This window comes from Cydia fagiglandana, chromosome 8 (assembly GCF_963556715.1).
Source record: "Cydia fagiglandana chromosome 8, ilCydFagi1.1, whole genome shotgun sequence".
In the NCBI taxonomy this organism is placed as follows: Eukaryota; Metazoa; Arthropoda; class Insecta; order Lepidoptera; family Tortricidae; genus Cydia; species Cydia fagiglandana.
The window spans coordinates 1,767,116-1,785,904 of NC_085939.1; the positions used below are offsets into that span (position 1 = coordinate 1,767,116).

At 36.9% G+C, this 18,789-nt stretch overlaps 2 protein-coding genes across 2 annotated transcripts in view; both read left to right on the plus strand.

Annotated features, from left to right (window-relative positions):
* LOC134666441 (uncharacterized) overlaps positions 1-18,789 on the plus strand; it is a 215,024-nt gene that overhangs the window by 144,388 nt on the left and 51,847 nt on the right. The window lies entirely within an intron of this gene.
* Positions 1-18,789, plus strand: part of LOC134666434 (uncharacterized) — a 36,673-nt gene that overhangs the window by 574 nt on the left and 17,310 nt on the right. The window contains exons 3-4 of the mRNA XM_063523595.1: positions 1,105-1,209; positions 7,561-7,816. Of these exons, the coding sequence (XP_063379665.1) occupies positions 1,105-1,209; positions 7,561-7,816 (361 nt within the window). The remainder of the gene's footprint in view (positions 1-1,104; positions 1,210-7,560; positions 7,817-18,789) is intronic.

An 18,789-nucleotide genomic window follows, 5' to 3' on the forward strand; every position in this document is an offset into this window, starting at 1 on the left:
GGCTGATCGTAAGATCAGAGGGGCTACCGCGAAAACCGAAATTCGCAAATTGCGGGGATCTTTCTCTTTTAGGTACTCCATTGAAGGCGTAATTAGAGTGACTGAAAAATGCCCGCAATTTGCGAACTTCGATTTTCGCGGTTATAGCCCAGGCATATCGTGAAATTCCTAGGCATGTCGTGAAACGCGAAAATCCCTAACTCGTTCCCTGAGTCGACGGAGCGTAGCGGGGCTCCTATTTCTGGGTAGTTTGCCCTTCGGGCATCTGAAGCAACCTAACGAACCTATCCTACATATATATTGGTTTAATGTGACTATCGTCAAAACATTCCACAGGAACATTACACTCTGCCAGGCCCCTGTTTCACCAACGTGACAGGTGCGACGAATTGTAAAATCACTGTTGCTGACGTCACAGGCATCCATGGGCTACGGTTACCGCTTACCATCGGGCGGGCCGTATTCCTGTTTGCCACCATCATTGTATTATTAAAAAAAAACTTTATGATATCGGAAAAAAACAGATATTACTCTTGCTAAGTTTATGACAATTGTCACAAGAAACACTACAATTGTCACGAAATTCCGACATATAACCCATTACCTGTCAAGAATTACCTACAATTCTTCTAAATCTTTGACAATTGTCAGAAACTTCGCAGGAGAAATGTCTGTTTTTTTCCGATATAATAAAGTTTTTTTAAATAATACAATGATGGTGGCAAACAGGAATACGGCCCGCCCGATGGTAAGTGGTAATCGTAGCCCATGGATGCCTGTGACGTCAGCAACAGTGATTTTACAATTCGTCGCACCTGTCACCGATGTGAAATTGGGGCCTGATCTTACGATCGGCCGCCGACAGATAGATGAACCAAAAATTGTAAGAAATTACATTTATGGCAGGGATTTATGTATAAATGCCGTTAAAAACCCGTAGTATAAAAATGCTCATAACTGTGAAGAACAACAATCTTTGTAATCTGTGGTTTAGGTTTCTGTGGAATTGGCATATACCTATCTAATGAAATGAGATCTGTTTTTCTTTAAACGATTGTAGAGCCATCTGCGTTAAGCTTTGCGCGTTTATGCTATTTTTTTCAGGATAAAGCATTACTGAACAAGTCTGCGGAAGAGCGAACAACGCAAGAACAGCAATATCTCTACCGCATTTTGGGTGGCTTGAAGTGCTTCAAACGTTATCCTAACGTAGGTGACTCTTAGTGTTGGTAGATTTTATTTATAAGTATGTTCGGAACGTATCCCATACAAAATGTTTGTCAGAGAAATTAGAAAAAGTTTCAGAGGATGTATTTTTTGACATAAGGTAGGTACCTACCTTAATTGACCGAAGCGAAGCGAAGGTCTACGTTTTGACTCGGGCATTTTGCTTTCGTATGTCCGGATGTTCTCCTCTACAGGTCGCAATTCTTAACCGATTCTCGTGAAATTTTGTGACCGAATTTTATGACTAAATAAAATTTTTTTGTCAATCCGGTTTTTGGAATTTTTTAAAAATGGCGGAGTCGTGATACCTGGCGCCTAAACAAATAGTCGTATCGATATCATAAGCCTATTTTCTTTTTGAAACATGTTTACAGAGTTAATAGCAAAAAATGCAGAAAAAAATTATCGCTGGTTTAGGCGGTATTTAGATATTTAATTTTAACTAATTTTAATTTAAGAAGGAGTAGCTAAATTTCGTCAACCCATCTAAGAACTATTTGGCTCAGTTTGTAAACGTTCGCTTTTTCTGTTTGCACAGAGGGTCTGGGTTCGATCCCCAGTAATTGTATGCTGGGATATTATAACTTTTTGTATTTTTTTACACATAAATTTCGTATTGTTTTTCTTTAATTTACTATACACCGTGTTTTTATTGAATTCCGTTAACTTCGGGGTATAGTTAAGTACGTTTATAAGAACTAAATGGCATAGTTAATTTTCAAAAAAAAAATTTTTTTTTGTTTTCTTTTTTGTTTTTTTTTTTTGTTTAAAAAGTAATTAATTGTAGCATATAGCGTTGTTGTAACACGGGCATTACATTTAACTCAACCAAACAATTGAAATCTGTAACATATCAATGTCATTTCGTACATCAATCGACCGAGATTGTACTTAAGTTTAGTAGCAAATGTATGAACTCATTCTAAACACTAATCAATATGTAAGCCGGCCCTAAGGCAAGTGTACACGCTTGTAGAGGCCTTATAGTAAAAAAATAAATTATGGATTATCTCCGAAATGGACTTAATTAGAACATCGGTGTCTTTGAGAAAGTTACTTGATTTAAGCTCAGGAATGCACCCTTGAAATTAACGGAAATCAAAAAAAACACGGTGTATTTAAAGCTCTTAGCACCATGTTATTTCAAGCTCTGCTCGCGAGGTCTACAGCTCAGATTAAATGTCCAAAAATTCAGAAAATTTGTATCGCTGGTTTTGGCGGTATTTAGATATTTCGTTTTTACTTGAGAATGAGTAGCTAAATTTCGTCAGCTTTAGTAAGAACTATCATGGCGCATTTTGCAAACGTTCGCTTTTTTTGTTTGCATCGGGAGGTCCCTGGTTCCATCCCCAGTAATCGTATGCTGCTACACAACTTTTTGTATTTTTTTATACTTAAATTTCGTATCAATTGTTGTTTTTTATTTTATTATTTTATTTTGAAAAGCGCGGGCTAGGCGTATTCGTTTAATTTTTGCAAGAGATGATGGGTTTTTGCGCTTTAAAGAAAATTTGATTCTTGAATATACGGCGCCCATACCTTTGGCCTCCATGCTCGTCTAGATGGCGACACCATTTTATATTTAACAATTTTTACTCATATCAGTAAAAGAACATGTGTCAAAATCATATGGCGTTCTAAAAATAAAAAAAATCATTTATCCATACATATATACATTTATTGATATTTTTTATTCATTTTCATTGACCGAAGCGAAGCGAAGGTCTACGTTTTGACTCGGGCGTTTTGCTTTTGTATGTCCGGATGTTCTCCTCTACAGGTCGCAATTCTTAACCGATTCTCGTGAAATTTTGTAACCAAATTCTATGACTCAATAAAAATTTTTTGTCGAGACGGTTTTTGGAAATTTTTCAAAATGGAAGAGTTGTGATAGCTCGCGCTTAAACAAATAGTCGTATCGGTATCATAAGAGTGTATTCTTTTTAAGACATGTTTACAGATTAAATGGTCAAAAATAAATAAATTTTATTTCGCTGGTTTTGGAGGTATTAAGATATTTAGTTTTTATTTGAGAATGAGTAGCTATATTTCGTCACCTCATGTAAGAACTATCATGGTGTATTTTGCAAACGTTCGCTTTTTTGTTTGCACGGAAGGTCTGGGTTCGATCCCCGGTAATTATATGCTGGGATATAACTTTTTGTATTTTTTTACACTTAAATTTCATATCAATTGTTGTTTTTATTTTTTTATTTTTTTTCCTTACTCTGTTTTAAGCTCTGCTCGCGAGGTCTACAGCTCACAGAGCCACTAGTATATGTAGTTGCGAGTACGAGTTGGCCGATACAGACGGACTGCAACCCGACTGCAATTTGTAGGTATGGTAACTGCACGCCGACTGCACACCGACTGCAACGTTGGCCGTTAGGGGACGCCTATAGTTCGTTTTTTTTAGCATTAGAAAGAACTTGCAAGAAGGTAAGCTATCTTGACACGTATTTTAATTGAAAAACGCTTTTTAAAAATCAGTAACCATTACTTATGAAAGCAGAAGAATATAAATGATCGTATTAGATTCATAATTGTTACATATTTGCCGTGACTTATTTTTTTAAACATGTTTTTCAATAAAAGGACGCATCAAGATTGTTTACCTTATTTCTAATGCTAAAAAAAACGAAGTATAGTGCTAGTGACATCTACCATAAGAGCACACACCCTAAGGCGCATATGAAGCATACAGGTTATATGTAACAAAAATATCGTGTTCTGATACTTCTGATTAGGGAAAAGTAGGGAGACCGAGGTGAAATGTGACAGAGGACAAATTGGGTAGGTAAAGTTTTTTGAAGATAGGCAAATTATATTTTTTCCCGATAGTATTCATTATAGCGATCACGGAAATGCAGCTCTTTTATTTTTATATCCGTTTATTGATTAAATATATTTTTTTAAATGATCGATATGACGTTTGTGAGGTGAAATGGCAGATTCGAGTAATTAATTCCTTGGCGCGTAGTAAATGGGACGAGATAGAAAAAAAATCGATGTCAACTGTCAGTGTCATTCTTGGAAAATAACTTGCAAATAATTGGAAAATAATGGTCGGACGAAACATTTGTGTTTTCTTGTAATTGGATGTCGGTGTGATTTCTAGAATAAGTATTTTTAACGTCCCTAGCACGATCAACACGGATATTTTGATAATGATAACGATTGCTTTCGACTACTTGGCACTGCTTCTTGGAGAACATTTTCATTAACGCCTCCACCACGACTCTTGGACTGCTACACGAGTCATTTTGGATCTCAGTATCAACACAATAGATGGAGACGATCCCGGAAACGTTCGAATGGAAATAGAATATTACAGAGATGAACTCAAAGTGCGTCGTACCGTCTTGTAGGAAGTACAGACGTTACTTTCCAAATTCAGCGTATTTGAGCACACCAAAGTCTTTAACAGCGATTCGGTGCCAAGCTTTGAAGATATATTGGCCAAAATGGTAACTTATACGTTTGTGAGGACTATATAAACGTGATTGTTGTATTATACATACATAATGATTAAGATTGTAATAGTCTTATAACTAGGTCGTTATTGGCTATTATATATGGGCTCGGCAAGGTGTTCACAATATCTGAACACGCACGCCCTGATAATAGAGGCGTGTTCAGATATTTATGAGCACCCTAGCTGCACCAATATATCTGATGGCAACTGTACTTTAGAAAACTTATAATATAAATCCAAAATAATATAATATAAATCCAGTAAATTTCGTTTCGTTTTATTTTAAAATCCACAAAAATTATTATCCTTAAGCATTAACATTACAACAGTATATAGAATCACGCTGTGTGGCGTGCCCTTGAAGAGAGTTGAGAGGTTCAAATATGGTCAATATGGATAAGTATGTCTGTAGGGTAAATGTGCTTCACGTTGGGGCGTGTTTACATATTGATTAGTGTTGATTGCGGGTTTAATACATTTGCCACTATACACAAGTAGCAAGTGTATCAACTCGCAAAAATACTACATTTTTGCTTCCATTGAGGTATACATAGTAAGCACTATTCTCAAATTATGTGAGGAAATAAAACAAATTCAATTTAGTAAAGCGTATTTAATAGGGGTAAAGTGACGCGAATACAATTAAAAAAACAACGCATATTCTTAGTTTATATTAAATGTAGATGGCTTTTTAGTTTTCACTTGATCACAGAAATACGCTAAAAACCACTTTCAGAGTAGGTGTTTCTTGCGTTTTGGCTGTCCTTCTTGTGTCCTTCCACAGCATGAGCATGTCGTAAGTCCTGTTGTATTTGTCCCAGGACTTAGCAGGAAGCTAGTTATTCATTATTAAGTTTGCTTCTGCTTTCAAATGAGGCGGTGCATGCCGTCTATTCCAGGTCGTTTTCGTCACTTGAACTCATTTTGTTTATTACGAGTATTAAAATAACAAGCGGTAACTTATTGAGTATTGCACAACGAATAAACTTTGCCGCCTTTTATTTGCATATTTTTTAAAATTATATTACCATAGATACAAAGCATACGGTACGCGCATGCGTCAATCCGCGCGCACCGCGCAGCGCCCTTTCGCGGTGCTAAAGCGGTATCCAGACGGGACTGATCAAATCGGTCGATTTGATCAGAAATGAAATTGGCGTCAATCTCCAATTTTAGATTTATGGTGATATTAGACCCATTTAAATTGAAAAAATGCCCCATAACGAAAATACTAGCCTCACAAATTGGTGTTCTTGTGTCCGCACCTCATTTTATTGGTCATTATCGGCGGTTGAATTCGGCGAGCCAAATTGGCGTTTGCGTCCGTACGTCCCGATTCGATCGGGCAATTTAATCAGATTGGCGAAAAATTGACTAATCTGGATACGCCTTAAGCAACATCGAGTTGACGATAATTTGACATATAATAATAATAGATTTTTAGCATAAGTTGCATTTCATAAAACTTAACCCAAATCATTTCTACATTTTCAAGTCAAAGATAAAGACATGTTGGTTTTAAAATTTTAATAAGTATAGACCATAACACTGTCATGATCTTGTAACATTGTTAAAATAAGAGAGTCTCCCATTTTCATTTTATTGCATTTTTTATAAAATGTCTTTAGATTCTCGGGATATCTTGGTCCTAATTCGATTGCTCTTTTTTATGGAAATAATTATATCCTTCAGATTCACAGGATGCTCGAGGCTTAGCCGAATAACACTGCAAGGAAGTATGTCATGGCTCAATGGTTCTAATTAGCCATCAGTATAATACCGCCAATGAATGTTTACATCCACCTGAAAATAAGAACAACATTCATAAAATGAGGATAACCACACAAAACTAACAGATGGTTGAAATTGTTAGAAAAAATTAGACCGATTTCTTGTTTACGAACTTAACAGCTCATGGCAATTTAATAATAAAAATCAAAACACAAGTGAAGAAAGTTTTATGTACCTATGTATTTCACGGATACGTACTCCTGTACGGCCATTGCTCCTCTAATTCAACGGCATTGTGCTTATCACTGTTATGATAATAATTTCAAATTTGTAGAATCTGCTCGCAATGTCGTATGAACTCGCTTATTTTTCTTGCAAAACTCTGTCCAAGGGTCAGCGTAGGGGCCGTCGTGTAGGGGTGGGGAAGAAAACGTTGTCCAATAATTATGCAGTGCCAAGTTATCGAAAGTAAATTCAATCTTTGTCCAAATACGCGCAGATGTCGTGGGGAATCAGAAGTCCGTGGGTCGTGCTGAGGTCGCCGAAAATCTCAATGATAACATTAATAGCAATTCGCAAGGTAACATGAGGCTTGTCCGTTATTTTTCGGGAATGAGAGCTAAGTGACACTGACAGTTGACATCGTTTTTTTTTCTATCCCGTCCCATTTACTACATGCAAAGGAATTACTCGTATCTGCCATTCCATCTCACAAACGTCATATCGATCATTTAAAAAATTATATTTAATCAATAAAATGAAATAAAAATAAAAGAGCTGCATTTCCGTGATCGCTATAATAAATACTATCGGAAAAAAATATAATTTGCCTATCTTCAAAAAACTTTACCTACCCAATTGTGACATCATCGATTTTTGGAATCTATTAATTAAAAACTAGGTCGCAATAATGCGCTTTTGTTAGTTCAAGCTACGAGCTAACAAACGCAGTGTGCGTTTGTTGCGACCTTGCTAACAGTTATTACTGTTATTAGATTCCAAAAAATCGATAATGTCACAACTATCATCCTGTCTCTACTCACCTCGGTCTCCGATAACGTTTGCAAACTTAATACGAAATTGACTCCCTCAATCATGAAATTGAATAATTTGATTTGATTCAAAAGCACGTGAAGAAAAAACTCGCAGCGGCGACATACTTCAAGTACTACGGGCCGAACCGCGTGATAGTGCGTCAGCACCACGAGGCCCACGCCATGTACTTCGTGGTGACCGGAGAGGTGACCGTCAGCCAGCTGGTGTTCGACGAGCTGCTGCAGCGGTACGTGTCGGTCGATGTCGGCACCATGGCCGCCGGAGACATGTTCGGCGAGGTCTCGCTGCTCCATAATATACCGAGGACTGCTACTGTCACCACCAATGGTAATATAATTAATTAAGGTTGTTTTATACAGGGTGTTTGGTACATCGTTTGCCAAATTAAAACGGCAGATAGGTTGAGTCATTTGCTATCTTCTCATGCCTAGAAAAACAAAATTGTCCATGGTTTTTATTTACTACTACGCAAGTAAAAATTTGAAATTTACGAAAAACTGGAATAGAAGTGAAAAAAAAAGTGCGCCATATTAAAAATTTCTAGGCCTGAGAAGATAGCAAATGACTCAACCTATCTGCCGTTTTAATTTGGCAAACGATGTACCAAACACCCAGTATATGGTTAAAAAGTCTATTGATTGAATGTGAGAGAGCAAGAGAAATAGATTTTATAAGTAAAGTAAAAGTCATAAAATTTGAATTTATTCATTCAATCATAAAAACTTAGTAGTAACGACTCCATTTCCCGCTCTGTTCAAAATGCCACCACTTGTCCTTATAGTCCGGGAGCCGGCTGCATGAAACAAACCTCATCAAAAAATAGAATATACCTACCCTGTAGAGGTACCTGACATTTAGTAGATTCCAACGCACTTGGTCGGCCTAGGCTTAACCTGGCAGATTTTGTACAAATGGCAAAAACGTTGGACAAAAATTCATCAAAAAAAACCTCATCGAAAAATAGAATGAAACTTGTATGGTAGGATACCTGACCTTGAGGACAGTAAAAAAAAAGTGGTCGGCCTCACCTTAGCCTGGCAGTTTTTGCAGTCCGACCAGATTTATTGGGTCACGTGAGAGCTACAATTTACCTCATCGAAAAATAGAATGAAACAAACGGATTATAATAGCTAAAATAAGCCTGTTGACGTATGTCTTGGTCGGCCTCACCTTAACCTGGCAGTTTTTGCAGTCCGACCAGATTTATAAAAAAATCATCAAAAAATTTTTATCGATAAATCGTATGAAACTTGTATGGTACGATAGCTGCCTTTGAGGACAGTAAAAAAAAATGGTCGGCCAAATCCTGTGTTTGCAGGTTCCTGTGTCCGACCAATTTTGTGGTACCACGTGAGAGCTACAATTTACCTCATCGAAAAATAGAATGAAACAAACGGATTATAATAGCTTAAATAAGCCTGTTGACGTATGTCTTGGTCGGCCTCACCTTAACCTGGCAGATTTTGCAGTCCGGCCAAATTTATAAAAAAATCATCAAAAAAATTTTATCGAAAAATCGTGTGAAACTTGTATGGTACGATAGCTGCCTTTGAGGACAGTAATAAAAAAATGGTCGGCCAAATCCTGTGTTTGCAGGTTCCTGTGTCCGACCAATTTTGTGGTACCACGTGAGAGCTACAATTTACCTCATCGAAAAATAGAATGAAACAAACGGATTATAATAGCTAAAATAAGCCTGTTGACGTATGTCTTGGTCGGCCTCACCTTAACCTGGCAGTTTTTGCAGTCCGACCAGATTTATAAAAAAATCATCAAAAAATTTTTATCGATAAATCGTATGAAACTTGTATGGTACGATAGCTGCCTTTGAGGACAGTAAAAAAAAAATGGTCGGCCAAATCCTGTGTTTGCAGGTTCCTGTGTCCGACCAATTTTGTGGTACCACGTGAGAGCTACAATTTACCTCATCGAAAAATAGAATGAAACAAACGGATTATAATAGCTAAAATAAGCCTGTTGACGTATGTCTTGGTCGGCCTCACCTTAACCTGGCAGTTTTTGCAGTCCGACCAAATTTATGAAAAAATCATCAAATTTTTTTTATCGAAAAATCGTATGAAACTTGTATGGTACGATAGCTGCCTTTGAGGACAGTAATAAAAAAATGGTCGGCCAAATCTTGTGTTTGCAGGTTCCTGTGTCCGACCAATTTTGTGGTACCACGTGAGAGCTACAATTTACCTTATCGAAAAATAGAATGAAACAAACGGATTATAATAGCTTAAATAAGCCTGTTGACGTATGTCTTGGTCGGCCTCACCTTAACCTGGCAGATTTTGCAGTCCGGCCAAATTTATAAAAAAATCATCAAAAAAATTTTATCGAAAAATCGTGTGAAACTTGTATGGTACGATAGCTGCTTTTGAGGACAGTAATAAAAAAATGATCGGCCAAATCCTGTGTTTGCAGGTTCCTGTGTCCGACCAATTTTGTGGTACCACGTGAGAGCTACAATTTACCTCATCGAAAAATAGAATGAAACAAACGGATTATAATAGCTAAAATAAGCCTGTTGACGTATGTCTTGGTCGGCCTCACCTTAACCTGGCAGTTTTTGCAGTCCGACCAGATTTATAAAAAAATCATCAAAATTTTTTTATCGATAAATCGTATGAAACTTGTATGGTACGATAGCTGCCTTTGAGGACAGTAAAAAAAAAATGGTCGGCCAAATCCTGTGTTTGCAGGTTCCTGTGTCCGACCAATTTTGTGGTACCACGTGAGAGCTACAATTTACCTCATCGAAAAATAGAATGAAACAAACGGATTATAATAGCTAAAATAAGCCTGTTGACGTATGTCTTGGTCGGCCTCACCTTAACCTGGCAGTTTTTGCAGTCCGACCAAATTTATGAAAAAATCATCAAATTTTTTTTATCGAAAAATCGTATGAAACTTGTATGGTACGATAGCTGCCTTTGAGGACAGTAATAAAAAAATGGTCGGCCAAATCCTGTGTTTGCAGGTTCCTGTGTCCGACCAATTTTGTGGTACCACGTGAGAGCTACAATTTACCTCATCGAAAAATAGAATGAAACAAACGGATTATAATAGCTTAAATAAGCCTGTTGACGTATGTCTTGGTCGGCCTCACCTTAACCTGGCAGTTTTTGCAGTCCGGCCAGATTTATAAAAAAATCATCAAAAATTTTTTATCGAAAAATCGTATGAAACTTGTATGGTACGATAGCTGCCTTTGAGGACAGTAAAAAAAAGTGGTCGGCCAAATCCTGTGTTGGCAGGTTCCTGTGTCCGACCAATTTTGTGGTACCACGTGAGAGCTACAATTTACCTCATCGAAAAATAGAATGAAACAAACGGATTATAATAGCTAAAATAAGCCTGTTGACGTATGTCTTGGTCGGCCTCACCTTAACCTGGCAGTTTTTGCGGTCCGACCAAATATATAAAAAAAAATTTTTTTTTATCGAAAATCGTATGAAACTTGTATGGTACGATAGCTGCCTTTGAGGACAGTAAAAAAAAAAAAACTGGTCAAGTGCGAGTCGGACTCGCGTTTCAAGGGTTCCGTACATCACATAATTTTCAACATTTTTTTTGTACGTGAGTCGTGAAACGTCTTGAAAAACCCGAATGGGTCAATCAAAAACCAGATGTAACATGAAGTTTTCTGGCGTGGTGGCTTATATCTCTACATCTCTGAAGATTAAATGCCCTACAGTGTTTTAAAAGCGAAGGCCGACGAGAGATAATACCTACAGGAAGGTCAAAAAATAAGTGTAAGTATTTCCGTAGCTAGGGAGGTTTTGGGATTATACTGAGCAACTTTTAGTACGGGACCAACCCCGAAATCGCGAAAAAAGAAGTATCCTCCCATAGAAAACAGACCAGCCAAAATGTATGAAACAGCCAAATTTTTCTTCGTGATTTCAGAGTCGCACGTTGGCAACGGAAATACGCTTAGTTTATTTTTTAGCCAACCTGTATACCTAGTGCTTTTTAATACACGTAACAATAAGTAACCTAATCAATCAGTACAGTCAGCAGCAGAAGTTGCTAAGCGGGCGACTGGTTTAAAATGATATGGACGCGACTTTATAGTTAAGACAATAAGAGCATGTGAAGGTAATTTTGATCACCTCGCCCGCTTAGCAACTTCTGCTGTTGACTGTACTACAAGCACCATTGCGGCTATGTGCCAAATACAGCCTAGTCGCATTTTTTGTCTTCAGTCCGACTCACGCTTGAAGCTAAAGGCACGCCTCTTTTGGACGCTTGTGGCCTTCGGCCTTATGCGGATATCGGCCTAGGGCCTTCGCAATAGTTGTCTACATCACGTTTCACTTAAACCACTGCGGCTGTGTCCCTAAAATAACGTTAACCGCATTTTTGTTCTTAAATCCGACTCACGCTTGACTCTAGATTTCTAATAGGTTTTCCTGTCATCTTTAGGTAAAGGACTATTATGTGTATTTTTTTCAGAATTTTTAACCCAGTAGTTTCGTAGATAGAGGGGGGGGAATGGTCATTTTATGTCTATTTTCTTGAATAACTTCTAAACTTATTATCGTAAATTTATAAGAAAAATATATTTGAGATTCTCAAAATGAGCTCTTTCGTTTGATATGTAACACGATATAGTTTTCAAAACGTTGTTTTTTAATTTTGTCGTTTACCCCCCAAAAGTAGCCCCTATGTTTAAAATTCATTTGTTGTCGTTACATATCCGTCTTTGGGTCACAGACTTACATACGTGTACCAAATTTCAACTTAATTGGTCCGGTAGTTTCGGAGCAAATTGGCTGTGACAGACGGACAGACGGACAGACAGACGCACGAGTGATCCTATATGGGTTCCGTTTTTTCCTTTTGAGGTACGGAACCCTAAAAATGGTCGGCCAAATCCTGTGTTGGCAGGTTCCTGTGTCCGAACAATTTTGTGGTACCACGTGAGAGCTACAATTTACCTCATCGAAAAATAGAATGAAACAAACGGATTATAATAGCTTAAATAAGCCTGTTGACGTATGTCTTGGTCGGCCTCACCTTAACCTGGCAGTTTTTGCAGTCCGACCAAATTTATGAAAAAATCATCAAAATTTTTTTATCGAAAAATCGTATGAAACTTGTATGGTACGATAGCTGCCTTTGAGGACAGTAAAAAAAAAGTGGTCGGCCAAATCCTGTGTTGGCAGGTTCCTGTGTCCGACCAATTTTGTGGTACCACGTAAGAGCTACAATTTACCTCATCGAAAAATAGAATGAAACAAACGGATTATAATAGCTAAAATAAGCCTGTTGACGTATGTCTTGGTCGGCCTTACCTTAACCTGGCAGTTTTTGCAGTCCGACCAAATTTATGAAAAAATAATCAAAAAATTTATATCGAAAAATCGTATGAAACTTGTATGGTACGATAGCTGCCTTTGAGGACAGTAAAAAAAAATGGTCGGCCAAATCCTGTGTTGGCAGGTTCCTGTCTCCGACCAATTTTGTGGTACCACGTGAGAGTTACAATTTACCACATCGAAAAATAGAATGAAACAAACGGATTATAATAGCTAAAATAACCCTGTTGACGTATGGCTTGTTACGGGCGGCTTTCATAAATTCAATGTGGCAGTGTGCGGCAGAATCCACTTGCATCAAATTTGATGCAACACATTGTGGCTGGACATTAAGAGATGAAATGTATAAGATCAAATGGTTTGAAGGACACATAACGCCTTTGCGAGTCGAAGAAATAACAATAAGATAATCACTTAATATATGTGAGGTTATCTTGTGTATTTTTATTTATTTATATTTATTGAGAAGTTCAACAGCGTTTACATTAAATAATATACAAAAAACATGAGAACTTATAGCATAGCCAATAACAGAACTTCCTGTAATTTATACATAATAAAAAATCATCTGTGGGTAGACTTGTAACTTGTGCTGTACAAGAATCGTAAATATAACTTAATTTGTAAGTCTTTAAGGTACAAGGAAAAAGAGAAAAAAATAATTATAACTGTAACCTGGAAAAAAATCCTAAAATAGTAGGTATAGCTCTAATTTTGCGTAAACAATAAATAAAAAATAGTAAAATAAAAATACATACAGTACCTACATAAACGAGCGAATCTATTAGTTTGTATGCATTTATTGGAATTTATGTGTTCGTGTGTGTGTGTGTGTGTGTGTTTGTGTGGGTGGGTGGGTGTATGTGTGTAAGTGGGTGTGATAGTGCGTGACTACCAGGAAAGTTGCTTTGCAATTTGTGATTTGAAAACACGTCTGGAGGAGAAGAAAGGGTCAATGTTTTGGAACGATTTATTATAGGTACGTGCGATTCTACTCAGAATTTAATAGAATAGAATTTTGGCCATAATTGGTACGATGACAGGGAATATGGAATAGTGTGGTGTGACGAGTTCGGCGCGTGGGAGCGCGGAGCCCTAACTGTGACAGCAATCCAACGCAGTCTAGATGCCCGTTGAGAACATCGTGGAGGAACATTTTACCATTTATTTAAATTTTGGAAGGATCACGTGCAGTTTTTCCTCTTATATTACAAGTGTTCGATTGAAAACTAAGCTTTGGTGTATACCTGGATCACCTGCACGTACAAGAAGGCGTTTCATATACGCCCGCCCATCAGATAGGTACACAAAGTCATGATGCGTATGGAATACAGCATGTGTGGTCCTATTCTAGCTGTCACGTGGTATCACAAATTTGGTCGGACTGCAAAAACTGCCAGGCTACGGTGAGGCCGACCAAGCCATACGTCAACAGGTTCATTTTAGGTATTATAATCCGTTTGTTTCATTCTATTTTTCGATAAAATTTTTTTGATGATTTTTTTATAAATTTGGCCGGACTGCAAAAACTGCCAGGTTAAGGTGAGGCCGACCAAGACATACGTCAACAGGCTTATTTAAGCTATTATAATCCGTTTGTTTCATTCTATTTTTCGATGAGGTAAATTGTAGCTCTCACGTGGTACCACAAAATTGGTCGGACACAGGAACCTGCAAACACAGGATTTGGCCGACCATTTTTATTTACTGTCCTCAAAGGCAGCTATCGTACCATACAAGTTTCATACGATTTTTCGATAAAAAAATTTTGATGTTTTTTTCATAAATTTGGTCGGACTGCAAAAACTGCCAGGTTAAGGTGAGGCCGACCAAGACATACGTCAACAGGCTTATTTTAGCTATTATAATCCGTTTGTTTCATTCTATTTTTCGATGAGGTAAATTGTAGCTCTCACGTGGTACCACAAAATTGGTCGGACAGAGGAACCTGCCAACACACGATTTGGCCGACCACTTTTTTTTTACTGTCCTCAAAGGCAGCTATCGTACCATACAAGTTTCATACGATTTTTCGATACAAAAATTTTGATGATTTTTTTATAAGTTTGGTCGGACTGCAAAAACTGCCAGGTTAAGGTGAGGCCGACCAAGACCTACGTCAACAGGCTTATTTTAGCTATTATCCGTTTGTTTCATTCTATTTTTCGTTGAGGTAAATTGTAGCTCTCACGTGGTACCACAAAATTGGTTGGACACAGGAACCTGCCAACAAAGGATTTGGCCGACCACTTTTTTTTTACTGTCCTCAAAGGCAGCTATCTTACCATACAAGTTTCATACGATTTTTCGATAAAAATTTTTTGATGTTTTTTTTATAAATTTGGTCGGACTGCAAAAACTGCCAGGTTAAGGTGAGGCCGACCAAGACATACGTCAACAGGCTTATTTTAGCTATTATAATCCGTTTGTTTCATTCTATTTTTCGATGAGGTAAATTGTAGCTCTTACGTGGTACCACAAAATTGGTCGGACACAGGAACCTGCCAACACAGGATTTGGCCGACCACTTTTTTTTTTACTGTTCTCAAAGGCAGCTATCGTACCATACAAGTTTCATACGATTTTTCGATAAAAAATTATTGATGATTTTTTTATAAATCTGGTCGGACTGCAAAAACTGCCAGGTTAAGGTGAGGCCGACCAAGACATACGTCGACAGGCTTATTAACCGACTTCCATTTCATAGAAGGAGGAGGTTCTGTATTCGGCTGTGGCTATTTTTTTTTTTTTTTTTCTATGTACGTTCACCGATTACTCTGACATCCGTAGTCCGATTTGAGTAATTCTTTTTTTGTTTGAAAGGAGCTACCTCCGAGTTGGTCCCATTTTAATTTGGCTCTGTTCTGATGATGGGATCCATGAGGAATTGAGGGAACTCCTCAATTTTTAAAGGCACATGCATGGTGATTTGGGTGTTTTCTTAAGCAAGTCGAGCATTTTCTCCCGAAAACCACCACTTTGATGAAGTAGACCTGATGATGATGATTGTTTTGATGATAATGATGATGATTTTAAATGTAGTATGTTCAGCGATTACTCCGGCACCTGTGATCCGATTTGAGTAAATCTTTTTTTGTTTGGAAGGAGTTGCCTCCTAGGTGTTTCCATATTATTTTTGGTTCTGGTCTGATGATGGAATCCATGAGGAATTGAGGGAACTCCTCAGTTTTTAAAGGCACGTGTAAAGTGATTTCGGTGTTTTCTAAAGTAACTCGAGCATTTGCTTCCGAACACCGCCAATTTGATGTAGTGCAAGTGTAGCCTTACCACGAGTTTGACATTGACATATTCGCTAAGTTAGCGACGCTAACGTCTTCGTAACTTTTTACGCATCTCGCTCGCACTAATATGCCAGTACGAGCGAGATGCAAAGAAAGTAAGTTACACACACGCTAGCGAATAAATCAATGTCAAACTCTTGGTAAGCTGGTAAGGCTACTGATCGGGGGTTAGGGTTAGGAGTTAAGGGGTCGGGGATTAAGCGGTCGGGTAATGGTGGTTGAAGGGCTGCTGGTTCAGGGCCGAGGGGTACATGGATCAGGGGTTGATCGGGGGGGTTGAGGGATTGGGTCAGTGGCGGGGCGGAGGATGGATTTAGTGTAGTGACAGGAATTATACAGGGTGTAATTTTTTACGTGATACAAAATATGTTTTTCTAACTCCATAAACAACTAGCAATTGAATGCTCCTACTCTCGTTGAAATCAGACAATTTTATTTTTTATTTTTTTATTTTTTTTCGTGATATTTTTTGTACTTTTAAAGGATATTATGATATTAAAACAGCTTTAAAATGTAAAGTGAACTAAATTACTTTTCAAAGTAGCGTAAATCACAAGTCATTAAACATTTTTTGTGATTTATGCTACTTTGAAAAGTAATTTAATTCACTTTACATTTTAAATATCTTATAAAGCTGTTTTAATATCATAATATCCTTTAAAAGTACAAAAAATATCACGAAAAAAAATAAAAAAGATAAAAAAAAAATTGTCTGATTTCAACGAGAGTAGGAGCATTCAATTGCTAGTTGTTTATGGAGTTAGATAAACATATTTTGTATCACGTAAAAAATTACACCCTGTAATTTCCCAGACGGACTCGAGAAAATTCCTGATTACATATTTATTAAAGTAGATACACGAATTTAGTGTTAATCATGATGTCGTTTTTCATTCATGCGTCGCGCTCTTAACAATGCGTTAAAACTAAAAATGGAAAAATAATAACTTTTTACAAAAAAAAGAAAACCGACTTCTAAAAGGATGAAATAAAATATTATCCTTTTTAAGTCTATGCGTTACCAACTGATATGTTTGAAGTCGGTGCCAAGCCAAGTAGTAACAATACCCGTCAAAAATAATCAGCTTTATGACTATAAATCCCATTAGAACTGTACTAATAACTAATTATAAATGTGTAAGTAATTCTGTCCGCCTCTTTGTCGCCTTTTCATGGCTAAGCAACTGAACCGCTTTAGGTGAAATTTGGCAAGAAAGTAAATTCCTTGAATTGTTTTATATTTTGAAATGTAGTCCTCTGAATAAGGGACGGGAAATAACTTCAGTCCCAATCCCACGCTTGCGTGCCGACAAACATGGTACGGACTGTGCCAAGAAGGTTTGATCGTGTGTTCTTAGGTACAGTCGACGTCAAAAATATGTTTACACTTTTGCACATTACTCCTTTGTTATAAGACGAAAAGTGTAAACATATTTTTAACGTCGACCTTACCTACAGAAAGTACGTTTATTGTCGTCGTGTAAGGCAATCCAACGTAGGTACATCCTTATCGAATCGCACCAAAATCATGGTATGCTTCAAAAGTTGGCTTGGCACCGACTTCAAACATATCAGTTGGTAACGCATAGACTTAAAAAGGATAATATTTTATTTCATCCTTTTAGAAGTCGGTTTTCTTTTTTTTGTAAAAAGTTTTTATTTTAGCTATTATAATCCGTTTGTTTCATTCTATAGTTCGTTTTTTTTAGCATTAGAAAGAACTCCACAGAAGCAAGCGTGCAGTTTTTATCAGGCTCTTTAATTGTTAATAATTATTGAATTATCTAATGTAGCATGGTCAATACAATTAATTTACTTCAAATGATTACCGCTAAAAGTGCCGGATTTGGAACCACAAGCTTACTTCTGCGAAGTTCTTTCTAATGCTAAAAAAAATACAGTCCGTTTTTTTTACTTCAAACATATCAGTTGGTAACGCATAGACTTAAAAAGGATAATATTTTATTTCATCCTTTTAGAAGTCGGTTTTCTTTTTTTTGTAAAAAGTTATTATTTTTCCATTTTTAGTTTTAACGCATTGTTAAGAGCGCGACGCATGAATGAAAAACGACATCATGATTAACACTAAATTCGTGTATCTACTTTAATAAATATGTAATCAGGAATTTTCTCGAGTCCGTCTGGGAAATTACAGGGTGTAATTTTTTACGTGATACAAAATATGTTTATCTAACTCCATAAACAACTAGCAATTGAATGCTCCTACTCTCGTTGAAATCAGACAATTTTTTTTTTATCTTTTTTATTTTTTTTCGTGATATTTTTTGTACTTTTAAAGGATATTATGATATTAAAACAGCTTTATAAGATATTTAAAATGTAAAGTGAATTAAATTACTTTTCAAAGTAGCATAAATCACAAAAAATGTTTAATGACTTGTGATTTACGCTACTTTGAAAAGTAATTTAGTTCACTTTACATTTTAAAGCTGTTTTAATATCATAATATCCTTTAAAAGTACAAAAAATATCACGAAAAAAAATAAAAAAATAAAAAATAAAATTGTCTGATTTCAACGAGAGTAGGAGCATTCAATTGCTAGTTGTTTATGGAGTTAGAAAAACATATTTTGTATCACGTAAAAAATTACACCCTGTATAATTCCTGTCACTACACTAAATCCATCCTCCGCCCCGCCACTGACCC